General features: G+C 53.2%; 8 protein-coding genes across 8 annotated transcripts; 5 read left to right on the top strand and 3 right to left on the bottom strand.

Annotated features, from left to right (window-relative positions):
* Nucleotides 1-1,921: 1,921 nt before the first annotated feature.
* On the top strand, nucleotides 1,922-3,331 carry BKA58DRAFT_44982 (uncharacterized protein). The gene is made up of 2 exons (XM_046174325.1): nucleotides 1,922-2,112; nucleotides 2,321-3,331. Exon 2 carries the CDS (start codon nucleotides 2,341-2,343, stop codon nucleotides 3,046-3,048), a length of 708 nt encoding a protein of 235 aa, XP_046021477.1. The 5' UTR covers nucleotides 1,922-2,112; nucleotides 2,321-2,340; the 3' UTR covers nucleotides 3,049-3,331.
* Nucleotides 3,332-7,126, top strand: BKA58DRAFT_44953 (WD repeat-containing protein 48). Its single transcript, XM_046174318.1, has 4 exons — nucleotides 3,332-3,648; nucleotides 3,720-6,277; nucleotides 6,331-6,639; nucleotides 6,707-7,126. The coding sequence occupies exons 1-4, from the start codon at nucleotides 3,615-3,617 to the stop codon at nucleotides 6,977-6,979; spliced, it is 3,174 nt and encodes a 1,057-aa protein (XP_046021476.1). The 5' UTR covers nucleotides 3,332-3,614; the 3' UTR covers nucleotides 6,980-7,126.
* Nucleotides 7,126-8,560, bottom strand: BKA58DRAFT_44947 (mitochondrial carrier domain-containing protein). The gene is made up of 2 exons (XM_046174315.1): nucleotides 8,378-8,560; nucleotides 7,126-8,130 (listed from the first exon to the last, which is right to left on the bottom strand). Exons 1-2 carry the CDS (start codon nucleotides 8,444-8,446, stop codon nucleotides 7,273-7,275), a joined length of 927 nt encoding a protein of 308 aa, XP_046021475.1. The 5' UTR covers nucleotides 8,447-8,560; the 3' UTR covers nucleotides 7,126-7,272.
* On the top strand, nucleotides 8,561-10,543 carry BKA58DRAFT_44946 (WD40-repeat-containing domain protein). Its single transcript, XM_046174314.1, has one exon. It carries the CDS (start codon nucleotides 8,675-8,677, stop codon nucleotides 10,220-10,222), a length of 1,548 nt encoding a protein of 515 aa, XP_046021474.1. The 5' UTR covers nucleotides 8,561-8,674; the 3' UTR covers nucleotides 10,223-10,543.
* Nucleotides 10,544-11,863: 1,320 nt separating this feature from the next.
* BKA58DRAFT_414393 (uncharacterized protein) lies at nucleotides 11,864-13,407 on the top strand (the record flags this gene model as incomplete). The annotated part of the gene is made up of 2 exons (XM_046172484.1): nucleotides 11,864-11,876; nucleotides 12,605-13,407. 2 exons carry the CDS (start codon nucleotides 11,864-11,866, stop codon nucleotides 13,405-13,407), a joined length of 816 nt encoding a protein of 271 aa, XP_046021473.1.
* BKA58DRAFT_44942 (pectin lyase A precursor) lies at nucleotides 13,215-14,946 on the bottom strand. Its single transcript, XM_046174312.1, has 2 exons — nucleotides 14,203-14,946; nucleotides 13,215-14,150 (listed from the first exon to the last, which is right to left on the bottom strand). The coding sequence occupies exons 1-2, from the start codon at nucleotides 14,786-14,788 to the stop codon at nucleotides 13,573-13,575; spliced, it is 1,164 nt and encodes a 387-aa protein (XP_046021472.1). The 5' UTR covers nucleotides 14,789-14,946; the 3' UTR covers nucleotides 13,215-13,572.
* Nucleotides 14,947-16,194: 1,248 nt separating this feature from the next.
* On the bottom strand, nucleotides 16,195-18,415 carry BKA58DRAFT_414391 (peptidase family M49-domain-containing protein; the record flags this gene model as incomplete). Its single annotated transcript, XM_046172483.1, has 3 exons — nucleotides 16,195-17,161; nucleotides 17,215-18,222; nucleotides 18,279-18,415. 3 exons carry the CDS (start codon nucleotides 18,413-18,415, stop codon nucleotides 16,195-16,197), a joined length of 2,112 nt encoding a protein of 703 aa, XP_046021471.1.
* Nucleotides 18,416-19,473: 1,058 nt separating this feature from the next.
* Nucleotides 19,474-20,498, top strand: BKA58DRAFT_405481 (uncharacterized protein; the record flags this gene model as incomplete). The annotated part of the gene is made up of 2 exons (XM_046171903.1): nucleotides 19,474-20,266; nucleotides 20,317-20,498. 2 exons carry the CDS (start codon nucleotides 19,474-19,476, stop codon nucleotides 20,496-20,498), a joined length of 975 nt encoding a protein of 324 aa, XP_046021470.1.
* Between the last annotated feature and the right edge of the window lie 1,306 nt (nucleotides 20,499-21,804).

Genomic DNA, 21,804 nt, shown 5'->3' with positions numbered 1-21,804 from the left:
CAAGCGTGGCGCGAACATGGTCCACGCGATAGAGTTGGTGCGCGAAACGTAAGCGCGGAGACGTGATTGTTACGAGGAATTAGATTTGAGGCTCTAAATCCGGACAGTGCGCGCTTGCTAGTATTGTGGAATACGAACAATAAAAAAGACAGACCTGTTGCAAATTGTCGTAGCGACTAGCAGCCTGGACAACTGATTAGTAAATTGCTCACGCATACGCTTTTGCTCCCCCTTGCGCAATCTCTTTCTTTGACCGCAGGTCTTGACTTGATGTTGATGACGAGTGTCTAGCAAGGAAGTGAGGTGTTCAATTTTCTAAAGAGTTACCAGCAGTGGTTCGCTGTATTACCCCCGTAATCGCGATGCTGCTTTATTCACAATACAGGGTTCCATTTGAATGAGCGATTGTGACGTGATTCCAATATCAAGGAAACATGACTTATACGATCGTTTGTATACGACTACCACTTCTGTTCCCACAGACTCAGCGCTCATCAGCCTAAGCGTGTCAACTTTCAGCCATATTTGGGTCGCCGACCGTTTGCGTCAACTGAGCCAGCTTGTTTCCAACACGAATAGGAGTACTTCAGCCCAGCCCCGGAGTATCTCGAACTACCCTCTCCAGCACGTCGCAGATCTCGCAGGTTGATACAGATCGCCCCCAGGGAAGGGTAATCCTTCAACCCCACCAATCCGTCCTTTGCAGTTGTCCTCACTATTATATAATGGATTAGTACATAATCTAGAACGAACGAGCTTTGTGTCTTGTGAAGATAGAGTGGCCGAGCATGTAACAACGTACCGGAAAAAGCGACATCTGTATCCCTCGAATATGAGGACAATTTTGACCGTTTTACCAAAATTTGGCGAACATCCGCCGTTGACGAAGAGACCGCCCCATTGAGCGCCGTTTGCATAGACTCCTGCTGTGTTATCACCCCCGGGCATTATATGTACAGGTAGGTCTTGGTTGGTTGGTAGGCTGTTGGATATCATTGGGAGGGCGATGAGGGAGAGGAGGGCGGATAGATGCATGGCTGGTTTGTGTATGATGAGGATATCGAGAAGGGGAAGATGCGTGGAAGTAGACTGAGGGTGTTGAGTATAAATGTCACTGTGTGTGATAAGATGAAGAAGTATGTGACGAGGGAGAGAAGACGGATTTATATAGAGAAAAGAAAGGAAGCAGAAGCTACGCAACGACGGAGGTATGGATAGGAAGAATGGACAAGGAGCTTACTCTCATGTATGAGTACGGCACAGTCTGCTCCATTTTATATGGACTATCGAGCCGGCGCATGCGTGCATATATTAGTCGTAAGGATTATTGACGTGCCGCGTTCTTCGGACGGGTCGGATCTATCTGGTTGATCTGACTAGAGATCGCAGTGTTGTCTGCAACGCAACCAGGTGAATTGCAGGGAGGGAAAGAACATAATTGAACTATAGATGCAAATATCATAAGCTATTCAACACCGCTTGAGTACTCATAGGGTAGTCTTTTGCATGCATAGCAGAGAGTTGAAGTGCAGGAATGTAGCACCTGCAGCTGCCTCTACCTCACATATTAACGGCCTTCTTTGGCAGAGCGTCCGGTGAAAAGCGGGTCTGAAAGCTTCAATCAGGTAGTACGGGCGGACTTCGTGTGGATATGGATATCGGGTGTCGCTTGGTGTGCTCGAAGGATTGCATACTCGTCGTTTGAGCATGCGGGTGTCGAACACTAGGTAGGACAGTGGCGGTTAATTTATTCGTCTCCAAAGATGTAGGTGGAAAGAACGACTTCCACTTAACATATACAGAACCTGAAATCTGGTCAAGATTAACCAAGCTCTGTCAAGGAGCTTTGAAATGGACCGCGAAGTGAATGTGTGATTCTGGTGAGCTCGTTCATAAATCCACGGTTGTTGTGCGTACATAGCTACCTAGGTAGGATAGCGGGGTTACGTTCCTGCCCCACCCAACTGCGCTTGCACCCTGGAGGGGTTCAACGGTGCCTCCTTCCTACATGTTCGAGATGACGTGCATATGTGCTCTTACGTAGGTATATTGGCCTTCGAGTGCTTTGGACTTGTCTCTCATCTCAGCACTGCTTCCCGATCTGGAAGGTAGGTGCGTATCTACGTTATCGCGATAGTTGGGTTCCTGCATTGTGCTGTGGTGAGACTGTATGTTACTGGACGCCTTCAGTCGTATCGATGCTCTGAGTCATCCATTGCGACGTCCAGGGAATGATAAGATACTCTTCCGTAGAGTGTGTCGCGTTCCATGTGAACCCTCTGTGACTGAACTCAGCCGATACTGATCGTACTACTTCTAGACAACAACTCCATCACGACTATGCCACTCCAACTCCATCCAATGACTGAGGAAGATACGTTGTCCTGGACACGCGTGCGCGCACTCGCCTACTACGGTCCGACGCACGACCTCCTGCACACCGGCCCTATCAGCGAAACATCCATGCATGGCGTGGCTGAAGACCGTAAACGAGAGATCAAGAAGCCAAATGCGTGGCACTGGAAAGTCATAGACACAGGCCTCGAGCCTAGTTCTGACGACCCACCTGATAATGGCGGACGCACAATCGCCGTATCAGTATGGAGTATGCACAACATCTCAGCGATCAAAGAAGATGAGAACAACGAAGCACCTCCCATTCTGGTCGAGAAAGCAGACAGTACGCCTGGTTTCCTGCCGCCAGAACTGCGTCTCAAGGCTCTGGGTTCGTTGCTCGGTCCTCTACGAGCCGCCCAGGCTGCCATCATGGGCACGTCGAGGCCGTACTTTATGCTGAATTCACTGGCTACGCATCCGGATCACCAGGGTCGGGGGGCGGCCAAGATGATGCTGGACTGGGGGATGCAGAAGGCGGATGAAGAGGGGCTGGTCACGTATTTGGATTCCACGATGACTGGGAGGCCCGTGTATGAGAGGAGGGGGTTTGCGCTGGTAAAGACACTTGAGTGGGATCGGGTGCCTTGGGGAGGAGCAGGTAAGGACTGGCACGGATGCATGGTTCGACCAGCGAAAAGCGTAGAGACGTAGTTGTGTGTTGTGGAAATCCATAGTAGAGATGATAATGCAGGGCCTCCAGGGCTACCACGTCGGTGGATAGCCGGCTAGCCGCCCGAAGAGCCGTCGAGCGAATGCGAACGCCCGGCTCGTGGGCTGTCAAACCCCGCAGCCTGCGCCCACGTTGCCGGGAAGCCAGCTGGTACGGTAGAGCCTGCAGATGTCTTTACAGCTGGCCGTTGAATTTCTCCAGTAGTCAGACCCTCGCATAGAATTCATCGTGAGCCCGGCGGTGACGTATTCACCTTCTCTCCAGAAAGCAGCGGGCGCGGCTGGGAACGAGCGCGCGCACTTGCAGCCTTCTCCGCGCCGCAATGGCCCAGCCCTGGTAAGAATCCCGGGCGGCGCGGGCTGCAGTGGTCGACTATGATGCACCGGGCAGGGGACCTGGGGACCTGGAGCCCGCCTGGAATCCTCCTACCAAGCCGCCCTCAACCCCATAACATCATAACATAACCCCCGTAGAAGGTACACAGGCCCTCTCTCCACCAATACAATTATTCACCGCCCGCATGTCCGCGCAGGGCTAATCTTGGGGCATGGGACGCAACGCGCGGAAGCGTATCTCGTACGGTAAGTGTCGGCTGCTGCATGCGCCGTCGCGACAAGCTGGAGCTGGAGCTGGAGCTGACCTGGGCGCGCAGTGCTGCCACTGGCCAACTCGGCGGGCGGACACAGGCTGGGAGTCAATGGCTTGGCCGTCGACCCCCAGAACTCGATCCTCTACTCGGGCGGCCGTGATGGCGTAATCTGCGCCTGGGACCTGCATCTCGACCTCGACACGACCGCCGCCGACGACGACGACGACCCGTTTGCCGACTCCAACGCCGCCGACTTCAAGCCCCCGCCCACGCAGTTCCGCAACCAGGTCCAGGCGCACACGCACTGGATCAACGACATCGTCCTCGCCCAGAACAACGACGCCCTCGTCTCCGCCTCCTCCGACATCACCGTCAAGGTATGGCGACCCGCTGCCACCGACAAGCTCCCCCCGCAAACGATTGGCCTGCACACCGACTATGTCAAGCGCGTCGCATCGCCGGGCGGAAATGAGAACTGGATAGCTTCGGGCGGCCTCGACCGCAAAATCAGCCTGTGGGACCTCAATGGCGCAGGCAAGAAGCTGGAGATTGCAGTCGGCGAGGATGAGAACACCGCCAAGGGCTCTGTATACGCCCTGGCAGCAACACCCAACCTCATTGCAAGTGGCGGGCCAGAGAGCATCGTCCGCGTGTGGGACGCGAGGTCGGGCAAGCGCATCACCAAGTTCGTCGGACACACCGACAATGTGCGCGATATCCTCCTCGCGCAGGACGGCGACATGATCCTGACGGGCTCGTCCGATCAGACAGTCAAGGTGTGGTCCATGACGGCAGGTCGCTGCATGTACACCCTCACCATGCATAACGACAGCGTCTGGTCTCTGCACTCCGACTCGCCCGAGCTCGACGTCTTTTACTCCTCAGACCGCTCCGGCATAGTCGCCAAGAGCGATGTACGCAACTGCGCGGAGATGGACGAGGGACTCTCGCTAGCAGTCTGTCAGGAGCACGAGGGTGTGAACAAGATTGTCGCAGCTGGCGACTATATCTGGACTGCAACCTCCAGCTCGAGCATCAACCGATGGAACGACGTCGAGACCGCCGCAGAGGTGGAACTTCCGGAATCCTACAAGTGGCACAGGAACAGCGTGTCGACTATGCGATCGCGAATTCCCTCGCCTCCTGCTGGCAGCCCTCCGAGAACCGAAGAGACGTCCAAGATACCGCTCAAGTCTCTACTGCGCATGTCCAACACCGCGCCATTCCCGCAAGCGATTGCGACCAAAGACGCCGATGCCTCAACCCTAGCTAGCACGCGAAAGCCCTCTGAGGTACTAACGGCTCCAGAACACAGCGCTGTTGGAACTGTCCGTGCGCTGCCAGACTTTACAATCGAAGGCCAGAATGGTCTTATCAAGCACCATCTGCTCAACGATCGGCGAAGAGTCCTCACCCTGGACACGGCAGGAGAGGTGGTTCTGTGGGATCTACTGCAATGCGCACCGATCAAGTCATACGGCAAGAAGCACATGGAGGACGTTGTGCCAGAAGTCAACACCATCGACACCGTCGCTCACTGGTGCGCTGTCGATACGAGGATAGGCACCTTGACGTGCATGCTGGAAGAGAACTACTGCTTCGATGCCGAGACATATGCAGACGAGCTGGAGCTAGAGGAGCAGATTGACTTCCGGGAAGACCATCGCATAAACCTTGGCAAATGGATATTACGATACCTTTTCTCCAACCTCATCGACGAGGAAATCAAGCGCGATGAGGTCCTGCGGGCAGAGCTGCTCAAACAGAAGGAAGAGCAACCACAGCCGGGTCGACCCACGAACATCGAGCTACCGAACATGAACATCAGCGGATGGACAGATGCGACTTCAGGACCTGCTTCAGGCTCGACCATCAGAGCCGACGGAATGCGTCTACCACATACACCAGGTCTGGCTATCGGTCTAGCCACGCCAATGGCAGCACCTATGAGTGCAGGACGCAACTCTACCACCAACCCCTTGACTCCTACCAAGGAAGAGGGCGCACAGCTGGAGAAGACGCAAACCCAACGGAGCTCGACTCAAGAAGGCGGTGACTACTTTGGTTCTGCCTCTGCTGCTAACGGCAACGGAAGTGGAAAAGCCACCGAGGCTTCGAAAGAAGGCTCTACCGACTCAAAAGAGGAAACTGTTCAATCACCTGCAGAGGCCGACACGCCAGCTAAGAAGGGCAAAGGCATGTTTGGTAAGAAGTTTAACATGGGCTTTAGCATGAAGAAGTTCAGCACCGGCACAGCCGCCCCTGAGCCAGCCAAACCCGCCGTTGACGAAAAGGCCGAAGATAGCGATACACACTCCAACAAGACGGATGAAAAGACCATTGAAGATAGCTTCTTCGGCGCTCTCCAACGGATACGGCAGGGTTACGAGGAACAGCTTGCGGCCGGCGCGACCAAGTTGGACACACAGATTGCACCAAGTCTGCCCAACGAAACACCTGTACTAAAACCACCTGCTTTAACCACCATCCTAATCCAAGAGGACCGTCCCGATTCCGGCGGTGTAGCCGATCTGTTCGAGGGCAAAGTCGGAACCCTAGGAACCCAAGCCGACCTCATCGAAAAAGCCGCACCCATGTGGCTAGCAGAAGTCCTACTACGAGTTCGTCACCCCATACAACCAAAACCCCCCTCTTTACTAACTATCTCCCACAGAATCAACTCCCGCCCAAAGACATAGTCAAAGTTTCCTTCGTACTCGAACCTTTTAACAACACGCTTCCCTCCATCTCATCCGACGGGTACATTCCCTTTGCCCTCCCCTTCGAAACCGCCGCCAGCGCTAACGCGACTCTCAGTAACAACCGCCTCAACGCAAATAGAATGTTGCGCGCACGCAAGATACTGGGTTACGTGGCTGAGCGCATTGAACCCGCGCCCACCAAGGAGGATCTCGAGAAGTTGGCGGAGAGTGGCGGCGTGCTTAAGCCGGACGAGTATTTGGAGTTGTATTGTAACGGACAGGTAAGTCTTCGGCTTGTTTTTTTGTGAAAAGCTGGTTGAGGGAATATGCTAATTCTTATATCAACAGTTAATCCCGCCAACCATGACACTAGCCAGTATCCGTGCACACATCTGGCGTGGCGGCGGCGACGTTCTTCTGTTGTACAAAGCCAATGGCCGCAAGGAAATCAGACATGCGCCTTACCCTGGTCCGCAGTCTGGTGCACCTCCTGGTCCTATGCATGGATTGAAGGTGGGTGCGGGGTTGAACTCGCAGCCCGGAAGTAGTAATGCGAGTGAGGGGAAGCAGAGCAGTGAGGCGGATAGGAGTACCAAGGATTCTGCGGTTTTTGGACCGTAGGTCGTGTTTGGGTGGGTTTGGAGTAGTATGGTTCGGGAGATTTGGATATGAAAGGGGACAAGGAGGGGGCTGCGTGCAGCTCAGTCGGGGGACGTTGGTATTGTTCTTTGGATAAAGATCAGGGATTTTGAATAGTGTATATAGCATACCCGCTTGCCAGTAGACTCTTCTATGAGTCCGTGGCCTCGGCCTCATGTGGCTGAGTAGGATAGAGTTAATCATATACTCTCATTGACATTCCCTTCTCCACCCTTTCTCCATGATCTCTCCATGATCTGCCATGCCACCCACGCTCACTCCTCAACCACACCCCCTAACGCATTACTCGCCCACTGATAACTCCCCAAGAAAATCGCACCCCCAACACTAATCCAGCCCACCCGTGGCCCCATCCCCGCAAAAAACGCCCTCGGCCCGCTCTCCCTCATGATCCTCCCCAACATCTGCACCATGGGCTGTTTCTCCCTCGCAAGCATCATCCGCGTCTTGAGCACATCCAACGGCGTCGTTACGCCCGCCGCGACCGCCCCCGCTACACTCCCCAACAAACCTCCCTCCAAGCCCGTCACTTCATTCCGGCCTGTCCGGCTCATGCGCCACTTCTTCAGCGCCTCCCAGAGCGGGAATTGGATGACTGTGAATGGGACTTCGCGGATGATGGTTATTGACCACCCTCTATACAATTCCATCCAGACGTGCGCTAACCCGCGTGTATGCCGCTGCTGGAGGACAAACGTAAGAGCAGAAAGTGAACTCGGATGCTGACTTGCTTGTGCCCGTTGTTTTATAACCTCCGTGGGTACACGCACCGCACATGCCGCGACTTCTCCTGCGCTGGCTGCTGCCATGTGGATGAGTGCTTGGGTACCGCTGTCTTGGACATCTTGTTTGTACGGTTTTCCTTCTGCGTTGTATTCGATTTTCGTGGTAGGGAGACTTTGGCTCTGGGCGAAGGATCGTTTTATCGTGTCGTATGTTATGAAGAAGAGGGCGGCTCCCGGTGCGGATCCTACGATTGCGCTACCGACGCCCCGGTAGATGCCGTTGAAGCCGCCGCTGGCGGCGAAGCCTGAGGCGGATTGGAGACGCGTTTTTAGGGTGTCGAGGGGGTAGAGGGAGAGGTCGACTGTTGTGCCTGCTAGGCCGCCTGCCTGGGTGGGGGTGTTAGTTCGTGTGTGGATGTATGTGTGCTTGTTTGGGTGGAGGATATAGACGAGACGAAGGACATGTAGAGATGCAAATTAACTGGGATTGTTGTACAGAGCTTCTCGACGACGTCTGCACCAGTAGCTTCGCAATGGCAACAAAAGATGTGGATGATGCGCCTTGAGCCGACATCGGGAGAAGGAGAGCAATTGCAAGGCAATTTTCTGACAGCTGAAAGATCTCATTACTCACTATAAGCGACCGTAGGTATGGCGACTCAACCCATGCTTGTGGTGGTTGTGCGCGCGGGGAGTCGAGCATTGTGGGAAAGTAATTCGGCGGGCTATGACGATGGGAGTAAAGACATGCGTTGGAGAACGAAGGGTCTGTGCATAAGCTAGTGGACTATGCGCGGGCAGGCTTCTTTCGTTCCTAATCACTTTTCTCACACTTCAATGTTGTCCTGATACACAACATACGGACAGGCCCAGTTGTTGTTTTTTCGCATCAGGAGTGGTAGCCTACCTAAAGAAGATGGCGCGTTGAAGAATGTCTGCTTCGGGGCTTAGTGTAAGGTGTTTGGCTAGCACAAGGATTCCGAGATGCGATGCGCGAGAGAAGGGACAAGATGAGGCCAGGGATGAAGATCGGGATCGTGCTGAGTCAAACGAGGTGGGCGAGGCGGAGACGGTGATGGCTAGCAGCGATGATGTACCACAGCAGTCCATGGAAGACGAACCGGAAGACAAGAACAACAATCACCCTTCGGATAGTCAATCCTCTTCGAGATCATCGATTTCATCTTCCAACTCGGAATCGGAACCAGAATATGGCAGCGAGTCTGTCAGTTCAGATCACGAATCCGATACCAAACCGTACACGAGCTGCATACAAGAAGCCCAGCTTTCACCGGATGGTAGCTGCGTCTTCACATCGGACTACAGCCGTCAATTCTCCGTGTATCCCATCTCCAACGAGATTTTGAATCAGACCGACCCTCAGCCTCTCACCCCTTACGCATCTCTACGCTCTGCCAATCCGATTTGGGCTTTTGCGGTTAATCCGCTCTTTAATCTACAAGATGCCAGCAGCACGACTGTACTGATCAGTCGACGGGATACCTACATCAGTCTGCACAACGCATTATGGCCTACCTCGCAGAAACACAGCGAAGATACTCAGAACCGAGGACCAGTAGATATATCCACCCCTCTAGCATCCTACAAACTCATCAACAACCTAACTGAAGCGGTCATCGCACCTCTCAGCCTCGCCTACTCCACCACCGCCACGCATTTTTTTGCGGGCTCGAAAGACGAAATCGCCATCTTCGACCTCCTCGAAACCGATAAACCAATCCACACAATCCGCACCATCCCCGCCAAACGCAACAAGCTCAAAGGCGGAGGCCGCGGCTTCAAGGGCGATATTTCCGCCCTGTCCCTCTCGCCACCCACTCCCACATCCCACGATGGCCTCCTAGCAGCCGGCTCCCGCACCCGTTATATTGGCATCTACGACCCCATCGGCGGCAGCGAAGTGACACATTTTTCGCTTCCAGGAACAATAAACGGCATCAAATTCCGCAACGAAACCCTCCAAAACGTCATGGGCGATGGCGTCACGTCACTCAAATGGAGTCCCTGCGGGAAATACCTCTACGTCGCTGAACGCAGCTCAGACGTCTTGCTCATCTATGACGTCCGCAATTTCTCGCTCACGCTGGGTTACTGTGCTGGTAGGCAAGCGCTCACTCGTCAGAAATTGGGCTTCGATGTTTGGAATGCAGGACAGAGTCCGTATGATGTAGAGGGGATTTCGCATGAGGTTTGGGCAGGTGGGATGGATGGGAAAGTAAGGGTTTGGAGGGACCCGTACAGGAGGGAGGGGGCTGTACAGGCTGATGAGGTGGTGGAAGTGGGTGATGGGAAGGCGCCTGTTGTGGGAAGTCTTGTTCATGCTTCGGGCAGTTTGGCGGTTGCGGCTTGTGGGAGGGTTGGGTTAGGAAGTGAGATGGAAGAGGGGGCGAGGATGGGTGGGGGTGTGAGGCCCGTGGTGAGGGAGTGGGGGAGTTTGGATATTTTGGGTCTGGGCTGAGATGTTGTTCCCAGGGGTGCTGCGACGTTGGAGGCGTGTGAGCCACAAAAGTCCATTGGCTAAAAGACATGTTTTTCAAACGTCCGCGGAGCTTCAGCGGCAGATCTGAAGCACAAAGACGCGCCACTGGTCAACATGCACGTCCTTACTGGTATTCTAGTATACATGGCGTGTTCGCAGACTACGCCACACGATTACATGACGAAAGTTGCATCGCTCCTCGCTTCTTATTCAGAAGTCCAACGCCACTCTATTCGAGCCCCGATTGCCTTTGTTACTCTTTCGCAAGCTGTGCTCGTCTCCAAGGGCGTCGATAACGGTTTGGAAGATCATGGTTTTATCCGCAGAATCCCTCGCCACACGCACTCTTGGTTACCAGGCTGCCGGTCTAGCTACACTCAACTCAGGGTCTGGAAGATATAGTAGGATACCTTCGTTCTAGCACGATGTCTTTTCGAGAGCTGTGAGCCAACGGTAGCTGTGAGCCAAACTTTCCAGGACAGGCCGATTACGCAACAGTATACGCAGGTTATAGATGCCGATTCTTCCGGTAAGTTATCATCGTGCTCTGTAACATGTCACGCAGTTGGGTTCTCTTTTGTACTGTGGTCTATATACGACCAAGGTCCTTGAAGCTGGTTACTAGCGAGATGCGTGATAGGGACAACAACTGCCAAGAGCGAATTGGTGAGGTCCAAGGGCTACCTTCTCCTGGAGGAAAGCTCTATCAAAAAGCCAGGTCCACCACTTGCTGGCGTGGGTAGAGTGGTCGCAGCCAAGAGGAGAGTTATCACAATGTATTCTTTGCATGAGAGGTCTCTCAAACGTACTTTGGGGAGCATAAGTCGCTGGAACGGAATATATGGACGGTCATTTTACTAGTGAATACGGAACAGCATCGGAACGAACTACTTGCCGCAGTCTACTTTACCATCACCCCTTGACACATCTACCCTTCAATGCTGACGGAGGAAGATTCGTCCCATTCAAACGCCTCATCCAGCTACTTCGCCTTCGAACTGTTACCCAAACCAGCAATCATACTGAAAATACGTGACACGCCCCTTAGTATAAAAGTCCATCTCATACCTCCAATGCGCCCCCAAGTTCGGAACGATCTTGACCTGCACATCAACACTACTCCCCCCCTTCTTGCTCTTCTCAACAAAATTCTCAGCCCAATTCTGAGCAGCATCGATCAAACCAGTCCAAGCCGGACTGCGATTCGGCTTCACACCGCTGTCGTACTCGTCGAGATCGGCGCAATAGTACACATTGCCATCGACGCACACCAGATCCAACTTCTGCAGCCCCATAGAACCCACCATGTCCACAAGGTCCGCCATATCCCCAAATGTCGCTTCATTAACTAAACGCGATGTTCTCGCGCCCTGCAAGCCCTCGTCTTTGGTCTGCTTCTTCAATAACATACTTCCCGGAACACCAACAGTAAGAGTTTTCAGGCCGGGACATCTCGCAACAACATCGATAATACTTCTAGCGCGGTACCAAACAGGGCTCAGCCGTGGTACAAGCGCAGTCTCCCGAATAGTCCCTATCTCGAGGTGCTGGATGCAGTTCCATGCGCTATCTGACATGCAGGCCATCCATAGTTCCAGGTTGACTACGTCGTTTACAGCGATGGTGGTGTGGTGTAGGTATGCCTCGGTAGCTTCTTGGTTGATTTGACGGTTTAGGCGTAGGCAGGGCGGGAGGCGCGAACTGAGGGGTGGTAAAGGGGATTGAGAGCTGGGTTGGGCATATTTGAGCTTTGGTGGTAGGTCGGCGAGGAGATGGGTGTAGATCTCGTCGCGGATTTCGCGAGGGAAGAGTGTGAGAAAGGAGCGGGTGCTAGATCTGTGTTGTGTCTCCATTTTGGGGACGGTCGGGATGTAGGGGTCAGCGCGTGAGCGATGGCCGTCTTGAAAGATCTCTGGATCGATCTTCTGACCTGTCGGTGAAAAAGCTACCGGCTTGAGTGTTTGGATGTAGAAAGAGTTATATGGTTATGGCCTTGGTTGCTGTAGGATGTTGTCACGTTGGTTTAATGTGGCAGTGCAATTTCCATCTACCGGTGAGCACCATTTGACTGACCTTAAACAGGCATCTGCACAGCGCATCAGCTTCGCTCATTTTGCTCGTAGATGTTTCATTGGAAAAGGCCCGATGTGATTGATGTTGGAAGGAAGGTTCCGTCAACAAGTGCAACTGCCTGAACCCTGACTGCGCCACATCTCACCGCCACAAAGCTGCTGCCTGCTGACCCAAGTCAACTTCCGTAATTGATCAAAACTGTCTCAAAACTCCATTGTCGAAAAAACGCGCCCAAAAAAATGGCCATGGGAAACACCTCCACCAAGCCCCCCAAAACGCTCAACCTAGCAACTCGCCGCCGCATCTGCGAAGACACAATAACCCGCTCCCCCTCCATCGCAGCCTCCATCCCTAACGGCTCCCTAACCAGCTACTTCATCCCCACCCAACTTCCTTCTTTATCAAAAACACTACCTACATACCCATCCCACCCACCAGCAACCCCAGTCAGAATCCACAACAGCGACGCCTTCGCCCTCGCGCGCTCCCTGCCCGGCACCTCCAAACTCGGCGTCTTGAACCTAGCATCCGATACCGAACCCGGGGGCGGGTGGCGCTACACGTTGTCTTTAACGCAAGAAGAAGCTCTGTGTTATTCATCCACGTTGTACGCGACGTTAAAGCTGGAATGGTATCCTTGGGCTAATACAGGGTCGGGATGTGTTGCTGGTGTCATGTCACCCGGCGTCGTTGTATTCAGGGACACTCTGGACAATAATCTCGTCGAGTTACCTGCGGATCAGCGGTATGTGGTTGCTGTTATGACAGTTGCGGCGCCGAGGTTCCCTGCTCTTAAGACTACAGCGGAGGGGGAGAAGGTGTTTGCAGAGGAAAGCGTCGTCGAGGAGTTACGGGAGAAGGTTAGGTTGGTGTTGAGGATGGCGGCGGGGGAGGGTGTGGGGAGGTTGGTACTTGGTGCTATGGGCTGTGGGGCTTATGGGTGTCCGCCGAGGGTGGTGGCGAGCGTGATGAAAAGGGTGTTGGGAGAAGAGGAATTCGAGGGGTGGTTTGAGAGTGTGGACTTTGCGGTTTATGCGAAGGGGCCGGAAGGGATGAGGAATTTGGAGGCTTTTAGGGAGATTTTCGGGTAGGAGTAAGAGTGGAGGTTGCAACTAGCTGTCGCGTTGTAGGATGTATGTACGAATTTTGATAAAGGTAAACTATATACAGAGAAGATAATCATGCCGCCTTTCAACTCGCAAGGGCGTCAGGCTTTGCACGCACCTCCAACCCACCCCAGCCCTTCGTACCCCACTCTAGATCTTACCAACACCAGCAGTGTTAGCAACATTCGAGCTTGCGGCCGAAGCGCCCGCAACATTCTTCCCCTGGAAGTTGACCAAGAAATCCGTCTGAGTACCACTGAAACTTCCACTACTTCCAAAAGCGTTAAGTTGGCAAGTATGGCCAAGGTAAGTCTGGCACACACCATTTGCGCCCGTTGAAGGCGCAGAAAACAACTGCCCCTTATTGTTAAGCAGCGGCGTGTTGACATTCTGAAAAACATTCCCCTCCGCAACAACCATACCACCAGCTTCAATATCAAACGCATGGCCCGTGTTGCTGTAGAAGTAGTTGTTTACTGCGTGGAGCAGCGTGTTGCCCTGTCCACCTACTTTGGGGCTGCGGCCGGAAGTGTGGTGGATGTAGTTCCCCTTCATGGTGATGAGGTCGCTGCCGCCGAGGAGGAGGATGGTCCAGTAGTGGCGGCCGTCGCAAGAGGCGGACCAGGAGGTCGACCCGTCGAATTCTGTGTTGCTGATTGTTACGCGGCCGGAGGCGCCATAGCCGGCTACGAACATCTGGCGGCCGATGAGGGAGATTTTGACGTGGTCTGGAAGAGTTGTTAGGATTGTTGGGGATAGGGGAGGGAGGGGTAGACGTACCGATCCAGACGAGGTCGGACTTGTCGAGGGTGATGGCGTCGCCGCCCCAGATGTATTGTGGGTTGAGCTCGGTAATGTGGATGTTTTGGATAATGATGTTCTGTGCTCCGTTGGCGATGCGGAGACCTTTGCCGCGAATAACACCCTTGTTACCAACACCGATGAGGGACTTGTTGGAGCCTAGGTTGATGGCAGTCACACCGGCATTGTCGTACTTGACCTGGACAGACGTGGCGCCTGCTCCAGCGTTTCCGTTGGTACACCAGTTGGCGGAGTTAATGGCATCTTGACCTCCATTACCAGGGCATTTGTTGGATGCGGGACGGCAGCCGGTGGCTGTTGTAGTTCCCTCGGTACCCTTGAAGTTGAACTCTCGGTCGAGTACAATACAGCGGGCAGTGCTGTCGCTGAGCCAGGTCTTCAGTTGGGCTACCGAAGAAGGTACAACACAAGCTGCATTGCCACCTCCCGTGGTACCTCTTCCAAAGCCTTCAGGTGTGCCCTTGACTCCGTACGATTGCCTCTCTCCAAGAACGGCGGCGCTGGCTGTGTATGCGCTTGCGAGCGCAAGAATAGAGAACTTCATGGTGAAGAATGAATGAACGCTGCCTTCCTGAAGCAAGACCAAGGCTTATTAAGTAGAAATGAGTGGCTTGATACTTCAGATAGTTCTCTACCGGTGGGATATCTGCTCTTTAAAGGCCATTCCCATGCTAGCTAAAAGAGTACCCCTCTGGAAAAATGCTCGGCAACCATGCCGGCATCGAGATACCTCTGATGTTGAGGAGAGTAGTTTCTGCGTCTTAGTGTTGATTTCCTCCATTAGCAGGGCGGATGGACCAGCGCTTGGTGATGATAGGGGCATGGTAAAGCACCAGCTCATGGCGCTAACGCACGCTCCAAATGACAGCGGCGCGCAGTCAAGAACGCCACAGGGACTGTAAGTATTCTGACAGCTATCCAGATCCCTGCAATCTCGTTCTCTTCAGGTACTGTCGCCGGTCCGCTATCGTTGTGTCAGGGACCGTGAACATGTTTGCTCTGCTTCTGGACATTGCATCATTTCGGCTGTCGCGCTCGAGCCCTGATGAATCCTGAACTTGGAAATCGGTGTGGGTATCTTGGACCGGAGGTTCCTAATCGCGCGACTTAGGTCTTGACCGTGTCTGCCCAGGTATTCGCACGTGTAGTCGATGAACGTCTATTCCACGTCGGACCGAATGACTACACCACACTGCTGTTAGATCGTACCCTAGTCGCTCATCTTTTCGCGACCAGCCTTGAGCTAATCGCTGGTCAGTTGATCTGGCTTCATATAGAGATAGCGCTTGAGCGGTGGAAGAATAATGCAGACCTCGGCGTTCTCTTCGGAACGGGTAGGGCGGATGGAAGACCCTGGGCTAGCACGTTTCGTCTCTCCGCACTTTGGTAGACCTGCGCTAGCGTAGCATATGCCGGCACTACAAGCACACCAAGCACATCTCGGCAATGTTTTGCCCGGCCATAGACATGTCGGTGTTTGAAATGCCAGCATTCAAGCTATGTTTCTCCATCCAGTAGAAACCGCAATCATCCTCATCAAGATGGTGCTGCAAACGATTCAAGCTTGTCCCAGAAGCAGCAAAATCAGGCGTACCCGCTTGCTTTGCGACTATTATGCACGGAAGCTGCTATCCGCATCATTCAAATCTCGGAATAATATTCACGCGCGTAGCTCAATCGACTCTTAAATCCACTTCGCAATGTCCTTCCATCGCGTCCTGTCGTTTAAATGTCCGGGCTCCACCTACACATGGCTACCGAGTGTGGGAACGACGATGTGAGTAATCACGACTGACCAAATGTGACTCTTCGTTTATCCAACCTTTCATAAAACCGTAATGACTTGTATTGCATGTACGCATGACCACCCATACTCCGCTCCAATGCATCAACCTCGTCCAGGCTCGTTACTGGATTCGAAAACGCCTCTTAAGAGCTCGGCGGACATGCTTATACGTACTCTCTGTCCGCACAGCTCTGGATCATACCCTTGTTAGTCGCATCGTACTCAATCAAGTCGATCTTGCCGTCTTTCTCGACAGTGTTTGCCTGGACAAACACCTTCCTGGGTGTCTTCTTCTTGAGAACGGCCGGCCTGACCATGTTCTCGTAGAAGGGCTCAACAGTGGTGATCTCATCGTACATCCTCTTGCCGGCTGCGTAGTCCGCAGTGGCCTTGTAGATGTGCAGTTTCTGGAGGTAGTCGTTTACAGCAGGACGGCCTAGATCCAGAATGCGATCACGCTCAAGGCGGATGGTCAAGTCGGAGAGATCGTCCTTTTCCCATTCCAGTTGGCAGAACTCGACACCAGCATTGAGGAATGTGCGTAAGATAGAGAAGCGAGCTTGCATGTGGGCTTGACCCCACTTCCTGCTTTTAGGGTCCCAGAACTCTAGGGCTGCGATACCCGCGCGGGCCATCTGAAGGTATGCAGTGAAGAGAACGTCACCTGCCTCACTGTTCATGTCGGCTTTACCATCACCGAAACCGAACAGCTGCAATATTGGAAACTCGCAAGAAAGTGCCATGGCGACGCACTCGGCACGGCACTCCTCATAGGAAGCGGCAATCGTACCGAAAGTTGATCCCCAAGTCTGTCCAGGTTTATACCAGGACTTTATTGGCTGGCCACTGAGTGGTGAAATTGGAGGGTTCTCTTTGTCGAAGTTGAAGACGCCTGGCTCCGTCTCTTGGAGGAGCTTACCACAGCCATGGCCGAGCAGCTCGTGAAGTCCGACTTGAACTTCGAAGGCAGGATCACGGTACTTCTGGTATGTGGCCAGGTCTTTGTCCTTGATGAAAGGAACAGCCTCGTTCGGTGCTTTTGCAGAGAGGATGTTGCCAAGAGACACGTTCTTGAAGCCGAAGTTCTGGCGGATGTCATCGTAGTTGGGGATGTTGATTCCTGCAGGGATACTGTTGATGTTAGATGAGATCACAAAACAGCCTCGAAGGTTTTCTTGACTTACCCGCTACCCGCAAACGTCAGCACCTCGAGCGAGGTGAAGTCAGGGCTGAGGAACTTGTCCTTTTCGAATGATTTGTCCCACGGTAGCAGGGGAATGTACTGTGGCGCTGTCTCGACCAACTTTCCAAAGGCGCGTGTCCGCTCCTTATTGACCATGGCAACGAAACCTTCCCACTCGCCGCGGATGCCGTGTGGGTCGCGGTATGTCTCGATAAAGCCGATGTCCGATTCGACCTGAGGTCCCTTGTCCTGTACCCAGGCCTTCTGGCTCTCCTTGAAGGCCTGGAGTGACCCTGTCCTGAAGCTCTTGGAATATTCTTCCATCATCTTGATCTCGTGGTCATTGGCTGCGTATTTCTTCGCCTGCTCAATGTGGTGCGCGATGGTGTCCATCTCCTTGGAGTAGTCACCAAAGACTAGCTTCACCTTGCTACCATCGTCCATTGTCCACTCACTTTCTTTCAGATCGCGTTGTTCTGCCGATGGGTTGTCCGAGGCTGAAGCAATGAGAACCTCATATCCATCCTTCGCCTTCTTGATCCTTGTGTTCTCCGGAAGTAGACCTTTGCCTTCGAGGAAATCGCTCACGCTAGAGATCTGTTCGCTGGTGATGTCAGGGCTGTCGGGGTAGTAGGTCGAGATGTGTCCCGCACCGGGGTAGCCCAGGTGCAGCTTTCCCACATCGTTGCCCGCATATATGGCGTCCTTGAACTTTTCGTATATGGCCAGTGTGTCTTTGGAGGCGGTTGCGAGTGCCTTCAGCTGTCGCGGTTCGAGGCGGGGTACGAACTTGCTGTCTCCGAACGACTTGAAGTTGCCTAGGTTGCCTAAGAACTGCGCGGAGTAATCGAGGTATGCATCAATTTCTTCCTGCGAGAGACCGGTGTCTTTGGCGAGGGAAGCATAGTCGCCCTTGGCGTGCTTGTGGAGGGCGACGATGAAGTCATAGATGTGCTCCGATTCGGGGGAGACTTGGCGGAGGACGACGCGTGTTCCGGCGAAGCAGGCTCTGTAGCATGTGTCAATTACTATGCCATATACTGCTGAGGCATATGCATGTCCTACACTGAGAGATGGTGGGCGTAGAGCTTCTCCTTGTCGCTTAGCGCATCAAAGTGAGGCTTGATGGTTAAAGGCACGACAGTGGGCGGACTGTCGGCCAAGTACTGCTTCAGGGTCTCGGAGTCTATAGTGGCGGTCATGCTGTTGGTGGTAGTTAAGGTTGAGAGTCGTCTGGTGAGCTCCAAGGGCAGTGGCGGGGAGCTGATGCGGGCCCAGTAGCGTGGGCGTGGGGTAGCTGCACGTGTCTCACCTGAGGTCGTGGCAGGTTCGCGCCTCACTGCCGCGCACCATGAGCCAATTCGCCCACTTGTGAGCCTCCCTCCAAGAGGCTGCAACAAACGCGGCTTAGCAAGCATCATTGTCAGATGTCTTCGCTCTACGATCGTACTAGAGTAAAGATTCCTCTTTTCACTCGCTTAGCTCGCGCGAATTCCCGCCGAGGTGTTTCCTTCCTGACGCGTCACAGTCGTGCCTTCTCCACTACCCGTCAACGTCACCGTTCATCCCACCAACACTCTCGTCGTCGACAAACTCGCCAACACTATTCATCCGGTGAAAGATCATCTTCACCATGGACGACATTCCTAACGAATTGCTCATCCACGTTGTTGACCAACTAAGAGGCCCAACGACCTGGTCAGAACCAGCAGACTACAGCCGAATGCACGCCCTTGCGGCTCTTTGCTCCGTCTCAAAGAAGCTGTACCACATTGCCCAACCCCTGCTTTACGAATCGATAGATCTACCTTCGAATGAAGTTATTCATTCACAGTCTCAAAGGCTCTGGCGTCATCTGCAAGAGCAGCCAAGCCTCCGCTTCAAGGTCAAAGCCCTTCGGCAGAAGACGCGCCCTAGGCTGAAGAAGGACGGCCAGGACCATATACGTGTTCGCGATGAGTACGTAAAAGACATTTTGAGAGACTTGAAAGTCATTGGACTAGGCACCGAAGACGCCTCAAGACTTGTGGGCCGCTGGCTTGGGTTCGAGGACTTATACTTCGCTCTAGTGGCATTTCGGACACCGCACTTGGAAAATTTATGGCTGCGGCCGGCCATGACCGACCAAGGGCCGTATGACGATTGTCACTGTACCCTTCTTGAGGGCATAGGTCGTATGGCTATGGGCGTACGCTGGCTCGACACTCACCATTTTGACAATCTCAAGACTTTATACATCGATTTCTCTTCATCGCCAGAAATGCCCGTACGGTATGCTCTACCGCTGTTGCTTCTTCCCAACTTGGACGAGCTTACTCTTGTCGCATGGGGTGGCAATTACGACATTCCAGCGAACGAACATGAAGTCGGTTTTGAATACGACGACGTAGCCGGCTTCACCATTTTCGACCGTAAGTGGTGGTGGCCGTACCGCTCATCGCCTATTACCAAGCTGTCGCTGTTCAAACCAGTTGTCTCTGAGATTATGGTCCAAAACATGATATTTGCGTGCAAGGCTCTGGAGCGATTCAAATGCTTTCACCCAGTACGCTCCACCCCGGACGATCGGTGGTTTGGGGGTCTTGTTGATACACTGACTGATCACAAGGAGAGTCTTGAAGACTTATCGTTGCTGTGCAGGCAGCATGGCCCTTCATTAGAGAATACCGGCTTGGCTCAGCTTGCTCCTCTTTCTGAATTTACCAACCTCAACTCGGCCAGGGTATCTCTGTATTTGGTTTCTGATCCGGGGTCAACCCTGAAAGCTCAGTCTTTGCCTGCTTTTTTCCCGCCAACCATCAGATCGCTGCATATCCACTATCCCCGTGAGCCAAACGACCAAGTTGATCAACAACTCCTCGACATTCTCATATGGTACAAGGACGGTACCTTGCCGTCGCTCCAAGATGTATACATCACATGGGTATACTATCAGCGCGGAAAGGGAGAATACGATCTCCAAGAACGACTTCAGTCGCTGGTACAAATCAAAAGGCAATTCGAGATGGCGTCGATTACGTTTGACATTATGTTGACGATTAGAGACGACAAAAGTGAGTAGCCGTTGGCTATTGGATCGTCAAACAGCACTGATATCCACCAGGGACCAGCATAAATTGGCCTAAGCTAGCCAGTTTAGGACTGGTGATGGACGGGACGCACCTGAGCACTGACCCCTATGATGAACCTGATCAGAAAAGTGTCTTTGTTGATTTTACGACCTCTCCTAGTCGCTACACGGCGCAGGAACTACGGGATGATCGAGATCATTGGCCTTTCTGGTGAACGTGCGGTTCGTATACGAGGGGCCCCAGGCCGTATTTAACACCCTTATCAGCTTTGTTTGCCGGTGCTGAAACATGCCTACCTGGCCCGATATATACCGACACACAATCACAATGTTTTCAAACCGTAGGTCTCCAGGAAGTCGAGATCCAGCGTCGCGTGTATAAACGTCGTTTGCGCAACTGTTGCCATCGTCCATATTTCTCGATACATCTTGACCCTGACCCCCAGCTCTAACAGGACTGCGCGATATCAAGATAGCCTCATCAGCGAGTCCGACTTCTACAACATGTGCGGATATGCAGCTTCCGACGCTTCCTACAACCACTTCACCAGCCAACGCGCCATGCCTTCATGTCCCTCCTCTCATCAATAATACAACATTAGAAACCTGGACCACTGAAGCCTCATCTTGGCTGTTAGCAGAGTCATCGGCGCCGACTGCGTGTGGTACGCTACTTGGGACGCAATCATGATGCCGACAGCTTCCGCACCAGGCATGGCGCCTGATGGTGGAGCTAGTACCGTAAATCGAGACACAACTCCCTCCGCCAACCAAGAGGGTCACGCGCAGCAATCGAAGGAACTCTCCGCATTATACAAAGACGGAGCAGATTGCGTTGTAGCGTAAAGCTGTATTTTGTGGCTCCGCGACATGGACGTTACCATCGAGTCTGCCCAACGCGAGGGGCTCGTTCCAGAACTACTAATCGACTCAGAGAAACGGAAGTCGATTGCGTTTTACTCGATGCACCTATCTCGGAACATACGAAGACGAACGCCCATGATATCCTTCGTGAATCGACCCAGTCGTAGCGAAGATAGTCCTTGCTTAAGTGTCGTCGGCTGTCTCTTTTTCTGCAGGAGAAGTATATTTAGTTCTTGCTAGCTGGACACGCTGCAACTACAGGCCATACAACCGGTCAAAGACCCGCTTTCTCCTCGCCAGCTATGCCGATCGGATGCACTGGAGTCCACATGGCGTTTATCGCTGGACAACAACAAATTTAATAGTGCATGTTCCTCTTGTGGTAACAATGCGCGTGCCTTCTGCACCAGGTTATTTTGAGCAGCGGGAGTCCACCGGCTTTGTTGCAATACTTCTGGTGACCTATACTGCAGTTGCCGAACAAGTGTCCAGTGGTGGTATATTAATCAAGACGGCTTGAATGCTCTGCTCACTGCGTGTGGCGTTGTGGTATGCCTTCTCATCATCGCCGGATGCGTCCATGCTACATAGGTACAGTCGCTTTCTCAGCCTTATACCTTCCTTACATGGCTTAGCGCTGACTGTTGAGCACCGAAA

The sequence above is a fragment of the Alternaria rosae genome (assembly GCF_020736505.1).
Source record: "Alternaria rosae strain MPI-PUGE-AT-0040 chromosome Unknown BKA58scaffold_10, whole genome shotgun sequence".
Taxonomy (NCBI): Eukaryota; Fungi; Ascomycota; class Dothideomycetes; order Pleosporales; family Pleosporaceae; genus Alternaria; species Alternaria rosae.
This window is presented reverse-complemented; position numbering and strand designations above follow the sequence as displayed.